Source organism: Puntigrus tetrazona, chromosome 5 (genome assembly GCF_018831695.1).
Source record: "Puntigrus tetrazona isolate hp1 chromosome 5, ASM1883169v1, whole genome shotgun sequence".
In the NCBI taxonomy this organism is placed as follows: domain Eukaryota; kingdom Metazoa; phylum Chordata; class Actinopteri; order Cypriniformes; family Cyprinidae; genus Puntigrus; species Puntigrus tetrazona.
In genome coordinates this window covers 13071024-13091704 of record NC_056703.1, presented here as the reverse complement: position 1 = coordinate 13091704, position 20681 = coordinate 13071024, and the positions used below count along the sequence as shown (strand labels likewise).

Here is a 20681-nt window from a genome sequence, read left to right as displayed (position 1 = left end):
TCAGGAACCCTGCTCCAAAGTACAGAAATGCATACACTGTGATGGCAATTATGTCTTACAACATTTTTTAGATGGAACAGGGAGACAGAATGTGAATGTGTGCACACCTGTGTATTGTTTGTTTGTGTGTGTGTGTGTGTGTGTGTGTGTGTGTGTGTGAGAGTGCGTCAGCATTGCTGAAGTGTCCCATTTCCAGCTTTTGTTTCAACCTCCTTCCCTTCTTTGCAGGTCCAACTAATGAAAGTATATAGTGCAGGAAGACTGCCAGAAAGCATTCAGCTCACACCACAGGAACAAAAAGAAAAAGAAATCAACCTGCTGCCAAACGAAATCACACGTAAGTCAAACTAGGCATTTCTACAATATGCAACACAGCATGACACATGCAGTGTCAGTGTTAACTTTAAAAGCTGCCATTTCTTTTGTTTATCAGAGAACGAAAAGTTCTTCATGTCACTTACTCTCAAAAATGTATCGGTTTTGAGTGTCCTTATCACAGAAGTTCATGGAACGCCAACAAGTTCTCTCACACACACACACACACACTTTAAAAGTGGTTCATGAGGCGAATTCCAGACACGAATGAGCACCTAGACCAGTCTACCGCATTTAATGTTTTGTTTTTGTTCATGTAGATACAGAATAGAAAATAATCCTTTTCCTCATTTGAAATGCAGTGATTTTTGAAAGGGCTTAGGGAAGCCCAATCGATCAGTTTGCACCAGTTTAGCCTCAAAACACAAGTGACAACAATTGTCCTCATTAATTTTTGTCCAATAAGACAATGTTTACTGCTGTAAGCTACTTTTAAAGGTAACATTACACATGGGATTTCAGGAGCTGCAAAGAGACAGAACGCACAACGGCATCCCTGCTTTTCTAAATAAAACACAGCACCAACTAGTGAGTTTTTAAACAGAGAGCCAGGGGGGATGATACACAGATAAAAGTGAGAAAGCGCTGACTGTTACACTGAAAGTGAACATCAATACACAACAGAGATCACAGTATACCTCAGCACTGACCTATTCAGATTCATAGCAGTTATTCTGTGATCAGTCGCTGGATCAAAGTCTTGCTTTATTTAATGTCACATCTTCTTTTAGAGTTATTTTTATGCAAAGGATGAATGAGTCCAAGGTCTCTTTGATATATACTGATATAAAAAAAAAAAAAAAAAAAAAAAAAATCCAATACAGGACCTACGCCGCGAACAGCGTGAACGTCCTGGCAACCAGCGTATCATTAATTCAGCACACCTCTGTTTCTGTCACAGCCAACGCAGGTCAGGCCACTGCCAGCTCGGTCTGTAACATGCAGCAGGAAAATACACGACTCCGTCAGAGGAAGCCAAGCAGATGACAGGTGCTTGTCAGGATGCTTATATGAGACAAGTAAACGGAAGTGCTGCGGCATTCGGCTTTCAAATTTTCATCGGTGTGCAGGTGGCAGAATTTCGAAAGCAAGAAAACATCAATAGCTATTTGATTTTGAGAAACTAAATTAATTCATTTGTGTGATTAACTCTACAAAAAACATATTGTTTCGGAACCAACACAGACAGCCGAGCACTCTGGCTCATGCATAACAATCTGTAATAAGGAGCCATCTTTGAGCAGGATACAAAAACTCCAGGTGCTACAGCAGGCAATGAGTCTCACCGGACCACATTTCCCATGAGCTCAGACTGAGATCTGATCAAGAATGTGTTATTGAAAACACATTTTTTTAAGTAATTACAAGCAATGGTCTAATACTATAATTTTGCCTGAAACATATATAATCCAGTAATTACTTTTATCACTAGTAAATGACAAATAATAAAATTCTAGTAAAAATGTTACATTTAACAGTGCTTTTAAATTATTATAGCTAATATTGGCTGATAATTAATATGGTGCCATGTAAATACTGTGCAACACAAGCAACACAACTGCTTTTAACTTGACAGCATCTTAAAAAAATATGCAGCACTCCTGTTGAGAAATGAAAAGCAAATTAGGCAGTAAGAGACACAAGTACAGCACGTTCAATGGATTGATCTCTTGTTTAACATTATACCATCTTTCTAAAACTTAACCGTTTTAAAACGGTTTTGAAAGGTGAGGTTTTTGAATGCTGCGAACTAAAAACTTCTGTTTCTAAGAGCCTTGTTTTCATCTTGATTTAACATTTTAAATGTAAAAGCATTTGGAAAATTTGATTAGAAAGGTGACACAGATTATGAGAAGAAAAACACACACACACACAAACCAAAGCTATGGCTTACTAATGAACTAATTTCTACAACAAAAACATTCTTCTGTTATTAAGTAATTCTTATTCTTAATTTTTTTTTACATTTTCATCCTGATTTTATATAAGTGTGAAGTCTACTGAGGAATGATATTAAAAGAAATCAGATTTATCTGCGTTCAGGTGCAGGTTCAGGCCTGCCAGTGAAATCAGAGTAGGCTAATATTAGAACTTGTCTGTGGATTCGTCATCGTCTGGGTCACAGGTACGCCTGCTTCACGCAACGCAATCCTGCAGGTGCTATACTAGTAAAAACGTCAACTAAAGATATATAATAGTGTAGCCTTTCGAGACTGCACATCACTTTAAAAAAAATTAATAAATAATACGTTAGTGTGATATGGTCTCAAATGAGTTTTAAAAATAGTCAGGAAAGTGTTTGTGTTCGCAGATTAAAAAACAGCTCTGCGTATGTGTTTGAAAGCACATACAAAGAAAAACTTCTGTGTGTTTCATGAGACCAAGTTTGATTCAAAAGCTAAACCACAGGAGCTGATTTTTAATGATAAAATGACAAAAAATGCAATTAGTTTTAGCAACTCATTTATGACAAAAGTTAATTTAAGCATAGTGTTATTATAAACTACAGTATGAAACGTTACTGATATTTGCTCAAAAAAAATGCATTTGACAGTTTTTAAATGATTAATATCAGTAATATATTAACATCAATATAAGTGAGTGTTAGATGACAGCAAAAGCAATCTAAAATGTCAAAATAGATCTAAATGTCTCTATCTATTGTGGATCCCTAGTTTTGTTGGCTTAAGCTACTTTTCCACTAAAATAACCTGGAACAATTTGTCCCAGAAACTATTTCCCCCTATTTCTCTTCGGATGTATTCACCACACGTGTGGTAAGGTTATCCAATTATTGGATAGAAACTGTAAAGCAGGAAAAAACAGGAAGTTCGAAAACAGCCAAATCATGGAGAGTTTTTGTAGTGAAATTATTATTTTACAGATTTTCTGCTATCACCTACTAACGCAATATAAATCCAGAGGAGAGAGCATGCTCTTATATATGGCATACTGGCAGTGGTACTGCGCAGAAAATAGACCAGGTATAAAGAAATCAAGTCAAACTTCTCAAAAACAGCACATATAAGGCTAGCAAATGTAGCAACCACACAAAACTTTCCCATAAGGCAACTCTACTTTTTGAGTTAACAGGCTCCCGTAGTTACTTTCTGCAATTGGGTCGGATCCAGGTTGGATTATATTCACACCTTAAACGAACCGTACCAGTTAGTTTGTAACTGAACCGAAACCACCTCTTCTGCTGGGTCTCGGTTCGGTTGTTTGGTGATTGATTGTTTTACCTGTTAGTCGTATGTCCTCTTGGGCAGGCCTTGGCCATTCAAAGCGACTAAGGTTCCCAGACCTTATGTCAGTCTGAAGGTTTGGCTACGCGAGACTGTTCGTCACACACAGCTATCATACAGCTTCAGATGACAGCTGGAATATCACTTATCAAACTTTGTGCATTTTTGTAATTATGGAACTTGACAGCACCTGTCCTCATTCACTTTCATTACATGGAAAATAGGTGACCAGGAAAAAAAAAAAAAAACAGTCAGAGGGTTTGGACTGACAAGAAGGTGAGTAAATGATGAGAGAATTTTCTTTTTTGGCCGAATCTGCCAATTATTTTTCATTCAAATGAATTTCCCCCAAATTTATTCCAACCCACCTGTGAACAGAGCCTGCATGGGCTTTCCAGCTTCGCAAAAGTTCAGTGTGTGTGAAATGGTCTAAATCAATCTCTTGAGGGCCAGCAGAACTAAAACACTCTATGAATATATGCAGCACCTGTGCTAGTTGTTGAGGAACTCTTACTGGTTCAGCGCTGCTTTACACTCACAACCCAAAAGGGATCTAAACCAAAACCAATTGCCATCTGGTCTCACGTGTATTTCCTCAATCGCTAAGCCAGAAACAAAATAATATTGATGCTTTCTGCAGGAGGGTGCTTCCATCAGTTCAGCCATGGTCGTAAAAAGAGGCAGAGCGGGAGGTAGCATCTTTGCACCTTTCTAAAGGAAAGATATGGAGGGGAACCAGAAGAAAAGAAAATGGCAAAATAACACTGCGTCACACAAAGGAGCAGAGCTAAGGGGCAAATGAAAGAGACAGATAATAGTGTGGAAATGGAGGGATGAGTGGACTTTTGTGGGATGAGTTCTGGATTACCTTCATAGAGCTGAGCATACTGTGGAAACCCCGCCGCTCGAAGCCATTCACAGGCCTCCTTCGCCTCCAGCTCTGTGGGGAAAAAAAAAAAAAGATATGAATGAAGAAAATCAGTGAGATAACATACTCTTTCAGTAGAGTTGATTTAAATAATGGCAAATGTAACAAATGTTGAGCTCTTCATTCCTCAAAGAAATGTATCATATTATTAATCATTATCATTTGATTAAAATAAGACATCCAGAATACATCAGACTTGATTTGATTACTCATTTCACTATGAATGAGAACCATTTTAGGTTAATGAGATAATCTGTCGTCACATTATTACGTCTGTCTGTGTTCAGCATGGCAATAAGACTGGAACTGAAACATTTAGCTGCTTTTACATTAGACAAACTTTGCAACAGGTAAACAGAATTAAAATGAATCTACATGCATAATTAGCATATTCTATTTCAATAACTGACATGTCAGTCTTTATCCAGCCGTATGCTTCAACTGTCACCTGTCATCGAGAATAAGGCACATGTGACGGACAATGCCTTTAGACAAAAGAAACGTGTGAGATCACCATAGAAACCGCTGAGGTAACAGAACTCAGTCGACCAATTTAGAAACACCAAAATACTGACAGGAACTCAGTAATAGGCCACATACAAGTACAACCTAATGCTTATATTCAAGATTCAACGCTGTGAGCTAAAATCAACATCACATTCAACACACTGACTGCAAGATGTGGCATAAAACATTCAATGGTTCCAATCCAATGAGTTATTAAATGCATTCACCTCATACTCATTTTAATTGCTAAATTTTACCATGAGCCACTGCAAATCTAAACACAGCTTTTCATTCAGCCATCAGCGTTTGACAGAAATTTGTGTTAACCCAGAATAAATGCAGAAATGTTAATGAAATCATCTGATCATGAATTAATTTTAAATGATAATCCTGAGTGATGTACAGAAATGACATTAGCAGGCTATTGGAAAAATCTAGAGATTAGTTATAATTAGTTTTTGTTTTAGTAGATTAGTAGTTTTTCATTACAAGCAGTTTTAATACTGATAATACTAATACTGATAACCCTGTTATTTTTAAATTGTAATGTTTGTTTTCTGGTTTAAAAAAAAAGCCAAATCTTTCCAAATCCGCTTTGAATCCTACCCATGTCCACATATCTCTAATTTACCACATTAAATAACTATCTGTAAGTACAATGTTGTTATACAATGTTTACTAGCATTAGGATACTGGTCATTTGACTCAACATCACAGCCAGATCTCAAGCAAACACTAGACAAACTAAAAGTGATTGGCCCCAAGAAAATCAACCCTGACATTAAAGCGCCTCATCAGCTTCCATCTGGACACAAACCAACACATTTAAAAGAGCAATTACACAAATCCCGTTGTCATCTTACTAAAAACTTGATTTAAGCCTTTCAGAAGCAGCATTTCTACAGAGGAATCAAAATGCATGAGAGAGCAAGAGATAGTCAAAGAAAATGGGAGATTCCTCGTGTCATTAATATTCCAGCTGTGATCTCTATCATTAGATTTGCAAGGCCAAGAGAGAAATTACTCACTTAGGAGCCAACGAAAGCTCTTACATTTTGTTGGTGTCAGATTGACAGTTTACACAGCACTAATAAGCACACTAAATATTCTCTAATATCAGTAATTTGCATAGAAAGTATCGAGATATGGTTTGATTTGGGTAAGAGCGAAGGAGTTGTTTTTTTTAATTTAATATAGCAATTCGGAACTCCACTGCATAAAAATAGTGATTTATTACGCTAAAACACATAACCCCCTCAAAAAACTTAAATGTATATTTGAATGAGACATCAGAATATGCACTTGATGAAACCATGATTAACTACGACTGCGTCCTCTTTGTGCTGCACGAATAACAATAAGATGATTGCATAAGCAGGTCACATTAGCATAAAAATTCTGAGCATAAACCATTGTCATTTGGCAAACTAGCCAAACAGATCCATACATACGCTGACTAGCCAATGACATTACAGCGGGAAGCCAACATTTTCAACAGAATAACCACTGTCAATCAAAATAATAGCTGTGGCACAAACCTGACATTATGACTATAAACATGAAAAAGCAACAATTTAAAAGAGTTAAATGCGTGTAAACCGAATCCAAAACAATAATACATAGCTTGCAAATGTTGTCAGCAACAGTCTTTGTATTCATAAGAAGGCTGGGCTGATATGGCTGTCAGGGCGAGTTGGGCTCTGAAATTCTGGCCTATTTATAAAGGCTGCCACTGTCTCTGGCACGCTGAAGCAAAATTGTGTTTAAATGAACAGATGCGGATCAAACGATACATTATCACATGAACAGCCTTTAAATCAGCTCATTTAAATATGTATGCGAACGTCTAACGTGTAAAGTTAACAAATATTCTTACATATATTTATACATGTAATTTTCTATCACAAATTAAAAATGTTGAATGCCTTTTGTAATAATTGTAAAAAGTCAAAATGTATACATTTTTATGAAATAAATGTACCGACACTGACTGCGTTCTCAAAAACCATTCAAATATTTTATATGCTAGAAAAGAAAAATACAAGCGTATTGTGGGCAAATGAATAAGTCTACTCAATCTATACGCAGATCAATTCTGTGTATAACCAAAGCACAAAAGGAAACGAAAGTGAAAAGTAAAGAGTAAAACAACAAAGCTTGTTCTCCGAAGTATAAGCAGAATTTCAGATGCCAAGAGAGCTAAAGATATGAAATTGCATGTGTAAATATTCATGTGCACATTAAATGGTCACGTACACACAGTTTTCATTCCTATGATCAGATCAGCTTCGTCCGTTTCCTGCCTCCATGCTCTGCCCCTTCAGCATTCCAGAACTCCCTGACTCCCAGCAGTGCTCCGGGATTTCCCGCCCAGACGCCCACATTTCTACTGCTTCAAGATCACACACAGTGTCAAACACATCTGACAATCCATTCAAATGCTGCTTTCCGTCTACAAATACGATATGCGGCAAGAGCAGGGTTGCAATAGTACGAGTTTTTAACAGACAGGTAACTGTTCCCGGGTTTCGGAAATGTCAAAAATCAAAGTGCACAGAGCTTATTGAGATGCGATCATGCATCAGCTTAAAATAAAATAAAAAAAGAGAAAAATTATAATTAAATTAAAAGAAAATCAAAAAAAGAAAGGAAAATAAGCTGCTGTTGATTTGATTTCTTTTTTCTGTGAGGGATGGTGCTATCGGCCTCACGTCTCTGACATTTTCCCCGCTGCATACTTACGTCTAGCGTGACTTGACAGATTTGAGGGAAAGGAATTAATGCACATGCACTTGACATTTTCCATCCGGATGATTTTTTTTCCCCAATACCATAAATAAGCAAATGCACATGCTGTGACTAGAGGCAATTTTCAGACCTTGATATGCTAAGTAAACCAGTTTTCCGCTGCAACCTTAGACAAGAGTTCACCCCCCCCATGAACTGAATAACAATAACATTTATTATTATTATTCATTTCAGCAATCATTGATAAGAGATTTACAATCATAAGAAGGTCCAGATAGGCATAAAACATGAACATTCCTGTAGCCGCTTCTCATCTCAGGAAAGGTGGAAACCCCCTAAGTTAAGGGTTTCTTTTCCCCTCTGCTTCTCCACTCCCCCTCCCTCTTTTCCTTTTCCCACCCCCTCCTACTTTCTTCAGTCAATAAACAGGATGTCTAAAGAGTTATAATAATAAAATTGAGAAAAGAGTGGATAATTTGTGGGGGTGCTCAGCACGCTGACAATTTATTATAGCACTATAATTATTCTCCCCTAGAAAATCCTCCTACAGGATAAGAGATATTTCATTTATGATGTTCTTCCATGCGTGGACTTATTTGAGAAAGCCGAAAGTGACAGCAGGGCAAAAGATGGCCATTACTGTGCTTTAAAACAAAAAATTGGGATTTCCCAAAAGAGTGGCTCCCACAAATATACGCTTGTGAGGCTGATTATATAACGAGATCATTTTCTACTGAAGATATAAAATCCATGGATTCTCAAAAATGTTTCACCAGTTTCTATTTCAGTAGATATGAACAATCATTTCCAATTCATTACCCCACCAGTGACCTTTACGATAGATTTGATTTCTAGCGATTTCAATACTAAAGGAGCACCCTGACAAAAGACTGCGAATGTGAGTTCAGTCTGCAATGAATGTGCAATCCGCTTTTTCTCTCACTTTTAATGCTTTTCACTCCTTGCATTTAAACAGCCTAGATCAGTGATCTGTGCGTATTTTACTTTCACTTTTACATTAGCGGCAATTCGACATTTTCTCAACAGAATGGCATGCAGCACAACCAATACAAACTGTACAGCAACACAATCCACAAATGACTAATTTGAGCTGGTCCTTTTTAGAGAATCAAAAAACGTACAGCACATCCAATCTAATTTCTCTTGTGAGCCAGTTCTTTCAATTAAGAGTAATAACAGTCAAACGGGTCATGAACTGAGAAAAGCTCTATATTGAAGTCTAAAATATAAAGCAGAATGGCAGCTTGCTTGTGACCCCTTTAAGAAGCCAAATATAGCTAACCAAGAACTAGACAGAATTAAAATCAAAAACTTGTGAATCAGATTTAAGTCTGTAAATCTGAATCTATATCCGGCCAAAGAGGTCTGAATAAATCACATCATTACCAGCTATTACAAACCCCACAGCAAAACTAGTCTCCACGTACAACAAAAGCATTCCTGTAATCGCCTCAAGGGCAGCTGCATCACTTGGGTCTTATCAGACATTTGTGCTGTGTCCTCATTATAAGCACGAACGGGATCCTAGGATATCCCTGATGACTACATCCTCTACTCGCAGATCAATATACGCTGTCAGGCGGTGTGCACTGCTTCATGTTTTATAAAACAAAGTTGTGATAAAAACACTTTATTAAATTTTTCTGTAGAATGTATACCGAGTTACTTCTCATGAATAGTTTACAAATCTCCGAACGCTCAGCATTTTGCCCAACATCACCACTGGTTTGCAGTCTGAGACACTGACTGTGCTACATCTATACAGCCCAAAGACATGTCAGCCACAGCTCTGAGCTAAATAAAGCTCTTGCGATAGAGGGAGTGTTCGGTGTGTATCAGCATTCCTCTCACAGCTGTTTCGAAAACATGCTTTGAGGTTTTACAGCATTCGTAAGTGTCCCTGCGTGTTGATTTGAGACCTGAATAACGCAGAGCACTATATCCCGTTTCTTGTAACGTGGCTAGGTCAACTATTTGAGTGCCTAAAAAAAAAAAAAAAAAAAAAAAAGTTTGCACACATTTATTGAATAAAACAATTTTTCTCATGGAAACATCAATAGAATTTGGATTTTAAAAAGTTTGATATGAGAAGTCGAAGGTCACGCAAGCTTTTCGATCGCATGCCTATACCATTTTAGCGGTAACGACATTTAAGCGACTCCAGTTAACAGGTTAACAGATGTAATCGCAATTGACTGCACATTCAAATTCTGGCTCCTAACGCATCAGTGACCGTCCAGTGAAGACATCAATGCAGCAGCAAGCGAACAAGGTTCTGACAGCATTTGAAAAAAAAAAAAAAAAAGAAAAAGTTATTTTTCTTCACAGCTTGGTCGGTAACTTGATTTGGCATGCATGTTAGAAAGCGACAATTTCTCGCTATGCAGTCTCTCCTTCTCCGTTACTGATATTTCGAAATGTTTCAAAAGTATCATTCGGGTTCTAAAATAATTATGTTGACAGCCGCTGTAACCTGCTGCCACTGAGCATCTGTCTTTTGTTAGACCTGCAAAGAAACCAGCAAAAGATATTTTTAGACTTTCTACTTTTCCCATAGAAGATGCATCGCTTTGGCCCATTGTATAGAAATTCTGTGAAAATCTCTTTAAGAAGTTAGTTTCTATACTTTTTAAAAAGAAATTCTTAATTTTTTATTCGATAAAACAACTGACAGTAAATTTATAATAAAAGCTGTTTATGTGAACTTGTTCAAAGAATCCTGAAAAAGTATAATTTTAAACAAAAATATTAAGCAGCACAACTATTTTCAAAACGATAACTAATAAACACCAAATCAGCATATTAGAATGTTTTCTGACAGATCATGTGACGCTGAAGACTGAATATTCAGATTCATCCAGAAACTGAAAGGAAAATGCACTTAAACTGCATAATCTCATTGCTGCTTTCCATCACACTCATCACTTGCAATTACACAACAGATTGACTGACTTCTCACCGATTCCCTATCTTATTTTCCCTGCGTTAGCAAATCAATGTAAAGTTCAGCAAAACGAGAAGAGGAGCACTGGGGGAAGCAGGTGATTGCAACAGAGTGAATCAGAGGATGTTTTACACTGTGAATGTGTGTGATGTGTATTTGTCCCTTCAGGGCATGATGTAGGAAGTACATGTTCATGTTGTCAGGTGCTTGACAGCTTTAGTTAAAACCAAGATTTACACTCATCTAATACAGACTGCTCTGCCTCCAAAAAAGGTCCTTCTGCATTTTGACTTAGGTTGGTTTAACCAAATATGAAAATGCATCATTTACTCACCCTCATGTCATTCCAAACATTAGTTCTGTGGAGATTCTGAAGAATGTTTAAATGGTTTTTTTTGCCCATGCAGTGAAAGTCAAAAGACTTTCGAAGACGAAACAACCCACTGACTTTCATTGTATGGTCACAAAATAGAAAACCAGCAAAATGCAAGTCAGAGGTTTGGAACAATGGAGAAAACACACCTATGTAAATGAGACTTAATATGGACTGCTCCTCATTCACAAAACGCAGCACTATTTGCTTTATACAATTAAGGTCGCATTATTACCGCTCAAAGCAGGCTGTCAATGTACTTAAATTCTAAAGATGCTTGTGTGCTATTTTTTACTGATCAAGACAAGAAGTATTATAACCCGACAAGTACCTAGACTGCACTTTCAGCATTTTAAAGAGATGATTCAGGTTCCTGCATCACACTCGACAAATAATGCGAAGCATGAATTTTGAGAGTGTGTTTGCGACGCTACCTGATCAGCATATTTCCTTTAGGGAGTCGGGAACAACAGTAACTGCAAAATAACGCTATCAGTGGCCAGGATCAGCGAGCCACCCCACAGTACTGTCAAAGAACCTGGAGAACAACCAACTTCAAACACTCACCTGAATGTTAAGTTACCGAAAGTAAAGAAACATTCAACTTCTTTTGTCTACTTCGCCAAATTCCTCTCTCTACTAGCACATGATGAATTCTTAAGCAGCATAAGCTGCAGCATTAGTTTATTACATGTTACATACCGACTAAAATGTTAATAAATTCAGACCAAGTGCAGCTAGCTATTTTAGTACCTCATTTTATAAGCGATGGCAACCTGGATTAGTGAGATATAACTTCAATAACTACCAATTGAAATAAACACAGCATGATTAATAAGATACCCGCCCACTCACTCCGTCTCAGCTCCAAACCGCACACAGGCGGCGTGGAGCGGGTGAGAGTGATTTGTAGTAAGCCTGGGTAATCCTTGCTGCATGAACAAAATAAACCAGAATTAGACAGAGGCATTTAAAGAACTGAAAACCCTGAAGCAGAAGAGAAAAACACTACTAAATGCTCCCATGAGTGCTGACTGAGCGAGCAGAAGGAAAGTACTTCGTCTCATTTTGAAAGTACTCTAAAAGCCTGTGTGTGTGTGTGTGTGTGTGTGTGTGTGTGTGTGTGTGTGTGTGTGTGTGTGTGTGTAAATTGGGGGAGTGACCACTGGTAAATTGAATTTAGTGTGAACCTGCTGTGTGTCAGGAGGAAGCCTTACTTCATTCTCTGCATGTGTGAGAGTGTGTGCTTCTTGTGCGGTTGCACCATGAGAAGATGGTTTTAAGATGACTAAACTGTTATGTGTGTGTAACACAATGACAGAGCCAAAGGACTGAGAAAAGCTAAAGAATGAGAGCGATGCAATCAAATGATGCCCCCGTTTAGAAGCATTTTATCCGCAGGAGGAGTCTGCACCCCCATGAGCAAAGGGGAAATAGTTTCATCATTGCTTGCATGATTACATAAATATTTAACAATTATAAAGATATTAAAGATATTATCGCAATTATTATAATAAAAGATGGACAAACAGTTTGATGAAAAAAATTGATGACAAACAAAAGAGAGATTCAGGAAAATTAAGTGTGAGTCTTTTTTTGGATTGAGTAAAAAGCAGAAGGTGTTACACAACAATTTCAGCTTAAAACTTTAACAGCCTCATACCTTCCCCCTTGTGAACACTTAATCTTATAATTTATTTATAAGTACTTTCAAAAAATTAATATTAAGCTAAATTAATCATGTAAAAAAATGTCATGGTTAGTTAATCATATTTAATTGTATTAACATACAAAATTATGAAAAAATTAATAAAAGGAATAAAAGTGTTGTGCTTTTACAGTCCGTATGTCTATATTTGCATCTTTTAAATCAGCATCAACTTCCAAAGTGAGCAAAAGTGTGTGTCTTTTGAGTTTCTGAAGTGGTTGAAAGCAAATGTGGACACTGCATCGACTATTTCACTAGATCTTCTGGTGCATTTTTTAATGCGCTAGGGTACTTTTCAATAATTCTATGGCATCTTTGTATCACAGATGAAAGTGAAATGTCACGAACATATCCAGAGGCTCATCAGGAAAACACTGTGACTGTTGAGAACGGACTAAGGAGCCTCTGTGTGTTTCTGAAAAGTCTCAGTGTTGCGAAAGACTCTGCATTTAGTAGAGTGTCTGTGCATTTCTGAAGAGCGTCTGTGTTCTTCAGAGGAGTCTTCACCCTTTCCACAGAGATTCAATATGTTCCTGAGGAATCCGAGTGCATTTGTGTAAAAGCTGCTGTGGATTTATGAATATTTATGGTAAATGACTGAATGTGACACGACTGAATTTACACGTCAGTTTCAAGAGAAACAGATCACAGGCACGTACGCTGTTAAATAAATAGTACACTCTATTCTGTAATTTATTCACCTCATATCATTCCAATCCTGTATGACTTTTTGTTCTGTGCAGTGTGGAAGAAAATATTTAGAGAAAAGTGTTTTTCCCCTAATTCACTGGACGTCAATGACAACCAAAGCTGCTTGATTACCAATATTCTTTAAAACATCATCTTTTGTTTCTTGAAGAAGAAAGTCATGCAGTTTTGGTGCAACATGAGGGTGAGCAGATGACAGAATTAGAATTTTTAAGTGAATTCTCATTCAACATGTTCCCAGCTTTGTTTTAATCTCAAATCAATCAGTTTAAGATGTTCAGACCTATGTAATAAAACGCCTTTAGATAGAAGCATCTGCTGTATGAATAAATAGCATCTGTGAAGTGTGTGTGTGTGTGTGGGGGGGGAAGGAAATGTTTTCTGCGCTCTAGCTGTGTGTGTGTTTGGCTGAATACAGCTCATTGTTCTTAGTGGTTCTTTGGCTTCTACCCACAATCCCACAGTCCACCTCCACTTACCCCAATTACACTTCTTCTCTTCTTCTCCCGATCCTGTTTATGCCTCTTTTTCTCCCCTTACATTTTTCCTCTCATTCACCGAACAAACAAACAAATGTATGATTAACATTCCTCACTGACTGACATTAGTTTCAGGGTTCAAAGGTCAAATTCTCACTAAACCCTTCGTGTCATAAGCAGCGCTGCGCTTCCGTACCAGCTAGTTCAGCAGCCAGCTATTAAACAGCAGTCTCAATCCACACGAGTACGCACACATATTCAGTCTTATATGGTTGAGCTGACATTGAAGTCATAAATTATTTTATAATCCACAGCAGGGGTTTTCAAAATGGGGTCCGGGGACCTCCAGGGGCCACAAAGGAGACTATCGAGGTCCACAGGATGCTCCAGAGAAAAATAGTGTAGAAATAAAATATTAAATGCCCATTAAAAATAAAAAGGTAAAATCTACTAAATATGACAATATAGTTTCTTCTTCAAAAAAAAAACTTATCCTACAAGAAACTTTTTTGTTTCTGTTTCTGTTTGTTTATACATCTCAAAGGTTTTGTATAAGAATAATAATATTCTCTAGGTAATATTCCACACATCTTTAATATTTTTACTTGACTTGAAACTTTTAATTGAAAAAACATAGCTATCATTAAGCAAGAGATTATTCACAATTGGAGATTCATAAAGCCTGTGCTAGGGGGTCCATGGAAGAGATAGAAAGAATAAATAAATACTTGACATTAGATCCATATGGTATTTTTTATGTTTTACGCAAATTTACTTATTTTTCCACAGAATATTCTCAGATGGGGCTTGCTTTCGAGAAGGTTATCGTATTTGGTAGTTTAAGGTGGCAAAGTAAGAAAACAAATATGTAAAATTGAATGCACATCAATATGAATGATTTAAAGCACTCTTCAGATTTCTGAATTAAATGACATAGCTACAGAAAACTAGCCAACAACCCAGAGGCATTTATTATGGAGACCACAGCCAGATTCACTGAAGAATAAATTGAGGTTAAAACTCACCGTGACCCTTCCGATGCTGTGGAGACGACCTCTCCATCCTAATCACTTAAACTCCAGCGGTCCAACATTACGGGTTAACCATTAGGGGACACAGAAAAGTGCCTGCAACAGCCATTCAAACACCTAAAGTTTGCTTCAGGCCAACATACACTTATAGATTTCCAAAAGGTCCAAACAGAAAACAGTTTTTATCCAAACAGGGCCATTGCGAAGAGTCATGTTTAACCAAATCGTCTCTGAGAAGTAGAGTGGGATCCGATTTACTGTGGAGGCAGTATCCTGAGGGGGAAGGGGTTCGGCCCTTCCTGCCCACCCCTCCACCGACTTACACCATCTGGTTCCTGAGACCAAATGTTCGGCCCACAAAAACTCCTCCTCCACGTACCACGCTACGGTCTGTGTGTGCTTGTGTGCCTCAACATGCTAAAAAGCTCAAGCTCCGTAATCCAGACGGCCTGTCATTAGCCTTATTAGGGTTGTGTGTTGGGCCCTGAGGGATTGTTAGGTGCTTCATAAAGTTATTAAATTTGGTGAAGTATAACATAACAACCAGCCCAAAGCTCAACTGCACACCTGCATGTGTGTTTCGCTGACTTATAGTGCGGAAAGTGGCATTGTGCAATACTGACAACAATTTGTGGGATTTCAAAAGTAAGGATAATTAGACTTGTGTGTGTGAAAACTTAATTAAAAGTTATTTTAAGACTGCAACTAAATAGTGCCAATTCACTTAATGAGCAAGTCATTGGCTGCATCTGATAATACATCCTCAATAAAAGCAGGCCTCACTTTATTCTGCAATGTGAAGAGTAGTCATACTTCCAGTGTGATTCTAAAGTGCATATCCAATGGACACTTTGCTATCCCACGAAACCATGAGAGAATATGTGAATGGCACCGAAAGTGATGCAACTGACACTGATATGAATGTTGTTCACCAGGTTTTAAACTTGAATAAAAAATTTTACCAATAGGCAATGCCTTTTTTTTTTTTTTATTAAAAGTAACAACTATGATATTACTGTAGACAAAACTTCCGCACGTCCATAACTCAAAGAGGCTGAAAAGTGCTCTTTCTTTGGTATGATGCTGATAAGAAATGTAGCATTTGAAATTCTACAGTTTTGAAAAAACGATTCAGAGGAGTAGTTAAACAAAGCAAATGTGTGCCCTGATGGTAGTGTATTAATTCTGATATGAACAAAGTTCAGACGTTCGGTAGAGTCATTTCCTGTTCCCTGGGATTTGCTGTCATTCCTTGGGTCCTGTGAGAGTGAGGGGAAAGGAAAGGAGTGGTACAGGAGAGGGGGAAGGACAGACAGTTCAGGAAACAAGGGATCAGACAGGAAAGCACGAAGGAAAATGTCACGGCACGAAAAGGGTGTGGCACTGTCATACACGCATCACTTCCTTTCGATGGGCCTCTTTGATGTCTATCAGCAACAGACAGGCAACACACAAACACATACCCGCACACCCCAGATACGGAAAGATGGGGAGCAGGATAAAAGTGAAACAGACCATGAGAGAATCACGAGTGCGAGACAGACAGACGACGTAATCTAAAAGAGGAAATGAATGAACGAGAATGACTCAGCTTTGACCTCACATTCCCAAAAACTGATGGACGCTCAAATACTCTGAAGCCAATCATTGTAAGCTAAAGGCCACATTAGCTCAAAAACAGAGACAAACTGGCTTCAGAAGAACTGAAGCCATGACAATTTCCCCCTCTTTGTAATATACACGCGTATAATATGCACACCTATACATACACTGTGCATTATCAGCACACACAGATCTACTGCTACACACAGTATTTCCACTTTAAACTCAACATGACAAATGTGCGAGCACACACACACACACACAAAATCTAGCAAGTCAAAAGCCGGTTCAAACACTTTAGATTTCTTCAAAAGCATGTGCTTTCTTGTACACGTTTTAAGAAGTGTGTGTCCTGTTGAATCATTTTACCACATGTATTTTTGGTTAGCAGTAAGCAAAGATATTTCTTCGATTTTTTATAAACAAGCAAAGCAAATGCAATCGATATTGCAACTGTGGTGGGCCTCATCAGGAAAAATGGTGAAAAACACTATAGAGAGGAAGTGGCAGAGTCAACAACACAACCTCCTGAAATCATGAACACTTCACCCCAGATGAGTGGGCTCTACAAACCTCCTGTAGAAACACACTCCTTCCTCTGTATGCACATCAAACACTTTATAAACACTCCCTGCTACGGAGTATAATAATTACATGATTACTTGTGTATTACACAACAAACTATATCACCCAAAACTACATCATTTGCAAAATTTAATGTTCAAAATATGTTTCTTCCTGTACAGTATTTATGTAATGTTCTCGTACAGTGTCAGATTATGTAACTATCTGTAGGATATAGTCAGCTAAACTGTTGTACAGGTTTTTGCGTTTGCTTTTTTTCCATTTATATGGATATACATCTCTGTTGTTGTATGTTTATGCTTACATGTATGTTCAATTATTTTGCAGCACCATGGACCTGTGAGACGCAACATTTCATTTAACTATATGTCCAGAAACGTAGCAGAAATGACTTGACCTCACATAAAACACTATTACAGAGAAAAAGTGTTTACACCAAAAAAAAACGTTATGTTACTTTAATGTATGAAAAAGCAAAAATCGCTGTGACAGTAGGGGGCAATTTTAGAAAAGCAGCAAGTTCAAGCATTCCATCGCTTAGCAAAAAATGTCTGTTTGATTCATAGGATATGACCAAAAGTGTGAATTGTAATGCTTATTGCAAATTAATTAAAGGGTTACTCCTCACCAAAATGAAAATTGTTATTCATCACTTAACTCCATGTCGTTCCAAACCCATAAAAGCTTTGCACGTATTTGAAAAACAATTAAATATAATTTGAATGAAAACTAGGAGGCTTTTGGCTGCCCCATTGACTGCCAAGTAATGGACACTTTCGAGGCCCAGACAAGTATGAAAGACCTCGTCAAAAATGGCACGACCAGTGGATACACCGAAACATGGTGCTCCGGTGACAGAGACAAAGAATTGATTGAATAAAGCAGTCATTTTTTATTTTCTTTGAGTAAAAAAAGAATTCCTTTCGCTTTGTAAAATACAGATTGAACCACTGATGGCAGATGGAGCATTTAGACAATGTCTTTCATGCTTTTCTGGACCTTGACATTGTCCATTACAGGGCAGTCAACAAGACAATCAAAAGCCTCCCAGGTTTTATTCCAAATATCTTAAATTGTGTTTCAAGGTTGACAAAGTTTTTATGGGTTTGGAATTATATGGACAAGTAATCAATGACAATTTTCATTTCGAGTTTAAACCAGTTGAAAGCAGTTTAAAACACCAATTGTAAAGTGTACCCGAAAGAATCGCTTTATAAACCACACATTTTTACTTTATTCAAATGTATTTGAAATTTCAAACTTCATTCGACAACAGGCTGCTGAGGACACATTTCTTTTTTAAAAGTGCAAAAAAGATCAATGTGACCTCGGACCACAAAATCATTCAAAATAGTATTTTGATGAATAGACCAGCTGAATAAGCAGAATTTGTTGTTTGGTTAGTTAGGATAGGAGAATATTTGACTGAGATACAACTATTTGAAAATCTGGAATCTGCCAAAAATAAATAAATAAATAAATAAATAAATGTTATGGAAAAACAAAGTTCTCCAAACAAAGTTCTTAGCAATGCATATTACTAATAAAAAAAATGTAATTTAAAAAATATATTTTCATAACAGAAAATACCTAAGACCATTTCACTGAACTCTCCCTAGTCAAAATCACTATCATCAGCCAAGATCAGCAGGCCAAAACACAAGGTAACATCAAACATGCAGCATGTGGCCTGTCTAGTCACCAGTCTATTTGGTCTAGAACTCCAAGAACAGCTGTTACTTAAGTATTTTCCTTACACACACACACACACACACACACCACACTTAAAAGCACAAGCAAAATGTTTCTGCATGGCCGTAACTGCAGTGACCTTTCTTTAACAAGACCTCAGAAATTAAGCGTGCACACACGTATTACAGTAATGAGAGAGAAAAAAAATAATGAAACAGAATGTGTTACACTACCGACTTCCTCTAGCAGAGGCTTGTGGGCTGTTTGCACTTTACCGTTTGTTTGCTTTGTACTTTCATGCCTTTTGTGTGTGTGTGTGTGTGTGTGTGTGTGTGTGTGTGTGTGTGTGTGTGTGTGTGTGTGTGCCTGTTGTGTTGTGATATGCAGCTCTCACTGAGTTTCTTGCAGCAGGGGTTAAAAAACAGTGGTTTCCTCTGTGGCAATTTTCAGCTGTCTGGATACAGATGACAAACTCGGGAGCAGAAATCAACTTCATCAAACACACTGTTATTGTCAGATGCAGCGGAGAAGATCAGAGCAGCAATTTTGTGTAAGGTTAGTCTAGCCAGACCAACCAGACTCTGAGTCTTCATCAGGCCAATGTCCCCGTCCAACTATCGACCCAACAGGTCAAGATACAACTGAGAGCTCATCCACACAATCTCACATGTCACTGTTTGACATTTTTCCCTCCAAAAGTACTTACAGACATGAGATAAGAACTAACCCCCTTGACAGAAGCACGGATGCAGTATTTGTTCCTGTGCAGAATGGATATAAAAATCAATAAATAAACCTTTACAGAAATTCTTTTAGAAATATTTTTCTTTTTTTTTTTTTTTTTTGACTACAATTTACCAATATGTTTCTGTTAATTTCTAATCAGCACTTAATGGGTTACTCCACCCACCCAAAAAAAGAAATTTGAAGCGTTATTCTTTGATATAGGGGTAAGTCATTAAAGACAAAAGTTTGAGTAACCTTTTAATGTTTGAAAATAAGTAATGTAAAAGTCATGGTAAAGTAGTATGAAAATCAAATTACATTACCATTCGCTTCGCAACACGTCACAATGCCATAACATCGAAATTTAAGCTTGACAATTTTATAAAGAAATATTACAGTCTATTGGTTAAATGGCAAATAAATAAATCAGTAAATAAAAAAATAATTTTCCTGTAATAAGGTAAAAGAACAACTACACATCTCACATTAGGACTTTTTCAATACACAACAAACTTCTTTCATGTTGCAAAACTGGATTTCTATGCTTGCTTCCTCTCAGCTGACATTCTGCAGAGGTTACTCCTGAGCGTCAATCAACATCGAGAAACCTCGAGAGATGATCCACGCACAAGCTCAAACCATAAAGCCACGGCAGCACACGCAGCTACTGTATGACATGCTAACTGCCTCGCTTCAAGAGTCACACACATCTTCAGCCCTTGCATAACCTTCAGAAGGACCCCAATATTTCAAAGTAGTAACTGAGGTTTAACCCTAAAAGTGTGCACATCGCGCATTGACCAGTGAAGTTATATTTTTTATATAAATTTTAAATACAAAATCATGAGCTCGTACTAAATTCATTTTAAGTTCAAATATAACGCTACACAGGACTCTTAAAAGGCAAAGAGAGTCCAATAAACGAAATTCTAATTTCCGTAACTGAGGTACACATAAAGAGTAAAGATTTTAAAAATGGCCTCGAGTTGCCTTTAGCTTTGAAGTCACT

At 37.4% G+C, this 20681-nt stretch overlaps 1 protein-coding gene across 4 annotated transcripts in view; it reads right to left on the bottom strand.

Moving 5' to 3' along the window:
- stard8 (StAR-related lipid transfer (START) domain containing 8) overlaps nucleotides 1–20681 on the bottom strand; it is a 41137-nt gene that overhangs the window by 15868 nt on the left and 4588 nt on the right. For 3 of the 4 annotated variants that reach the window (XM_043239729.1, XM_043239728.1, XM_043239727.1), the window contains one exon: nucleotides 4489–4560. In XM_043239729.1, coding sequence (XP_043095664.1) covers nucleotides 4489–4560 — 72 coding nt within the window. Of the gene's footprint in view, nucleotides 1–4488; nucleotides 4561–15061; nucleotides 15337–20681 lie in introns of those variants that run through there. The other variant, XM_043239730.1, reaches the window with a different exon arrangement.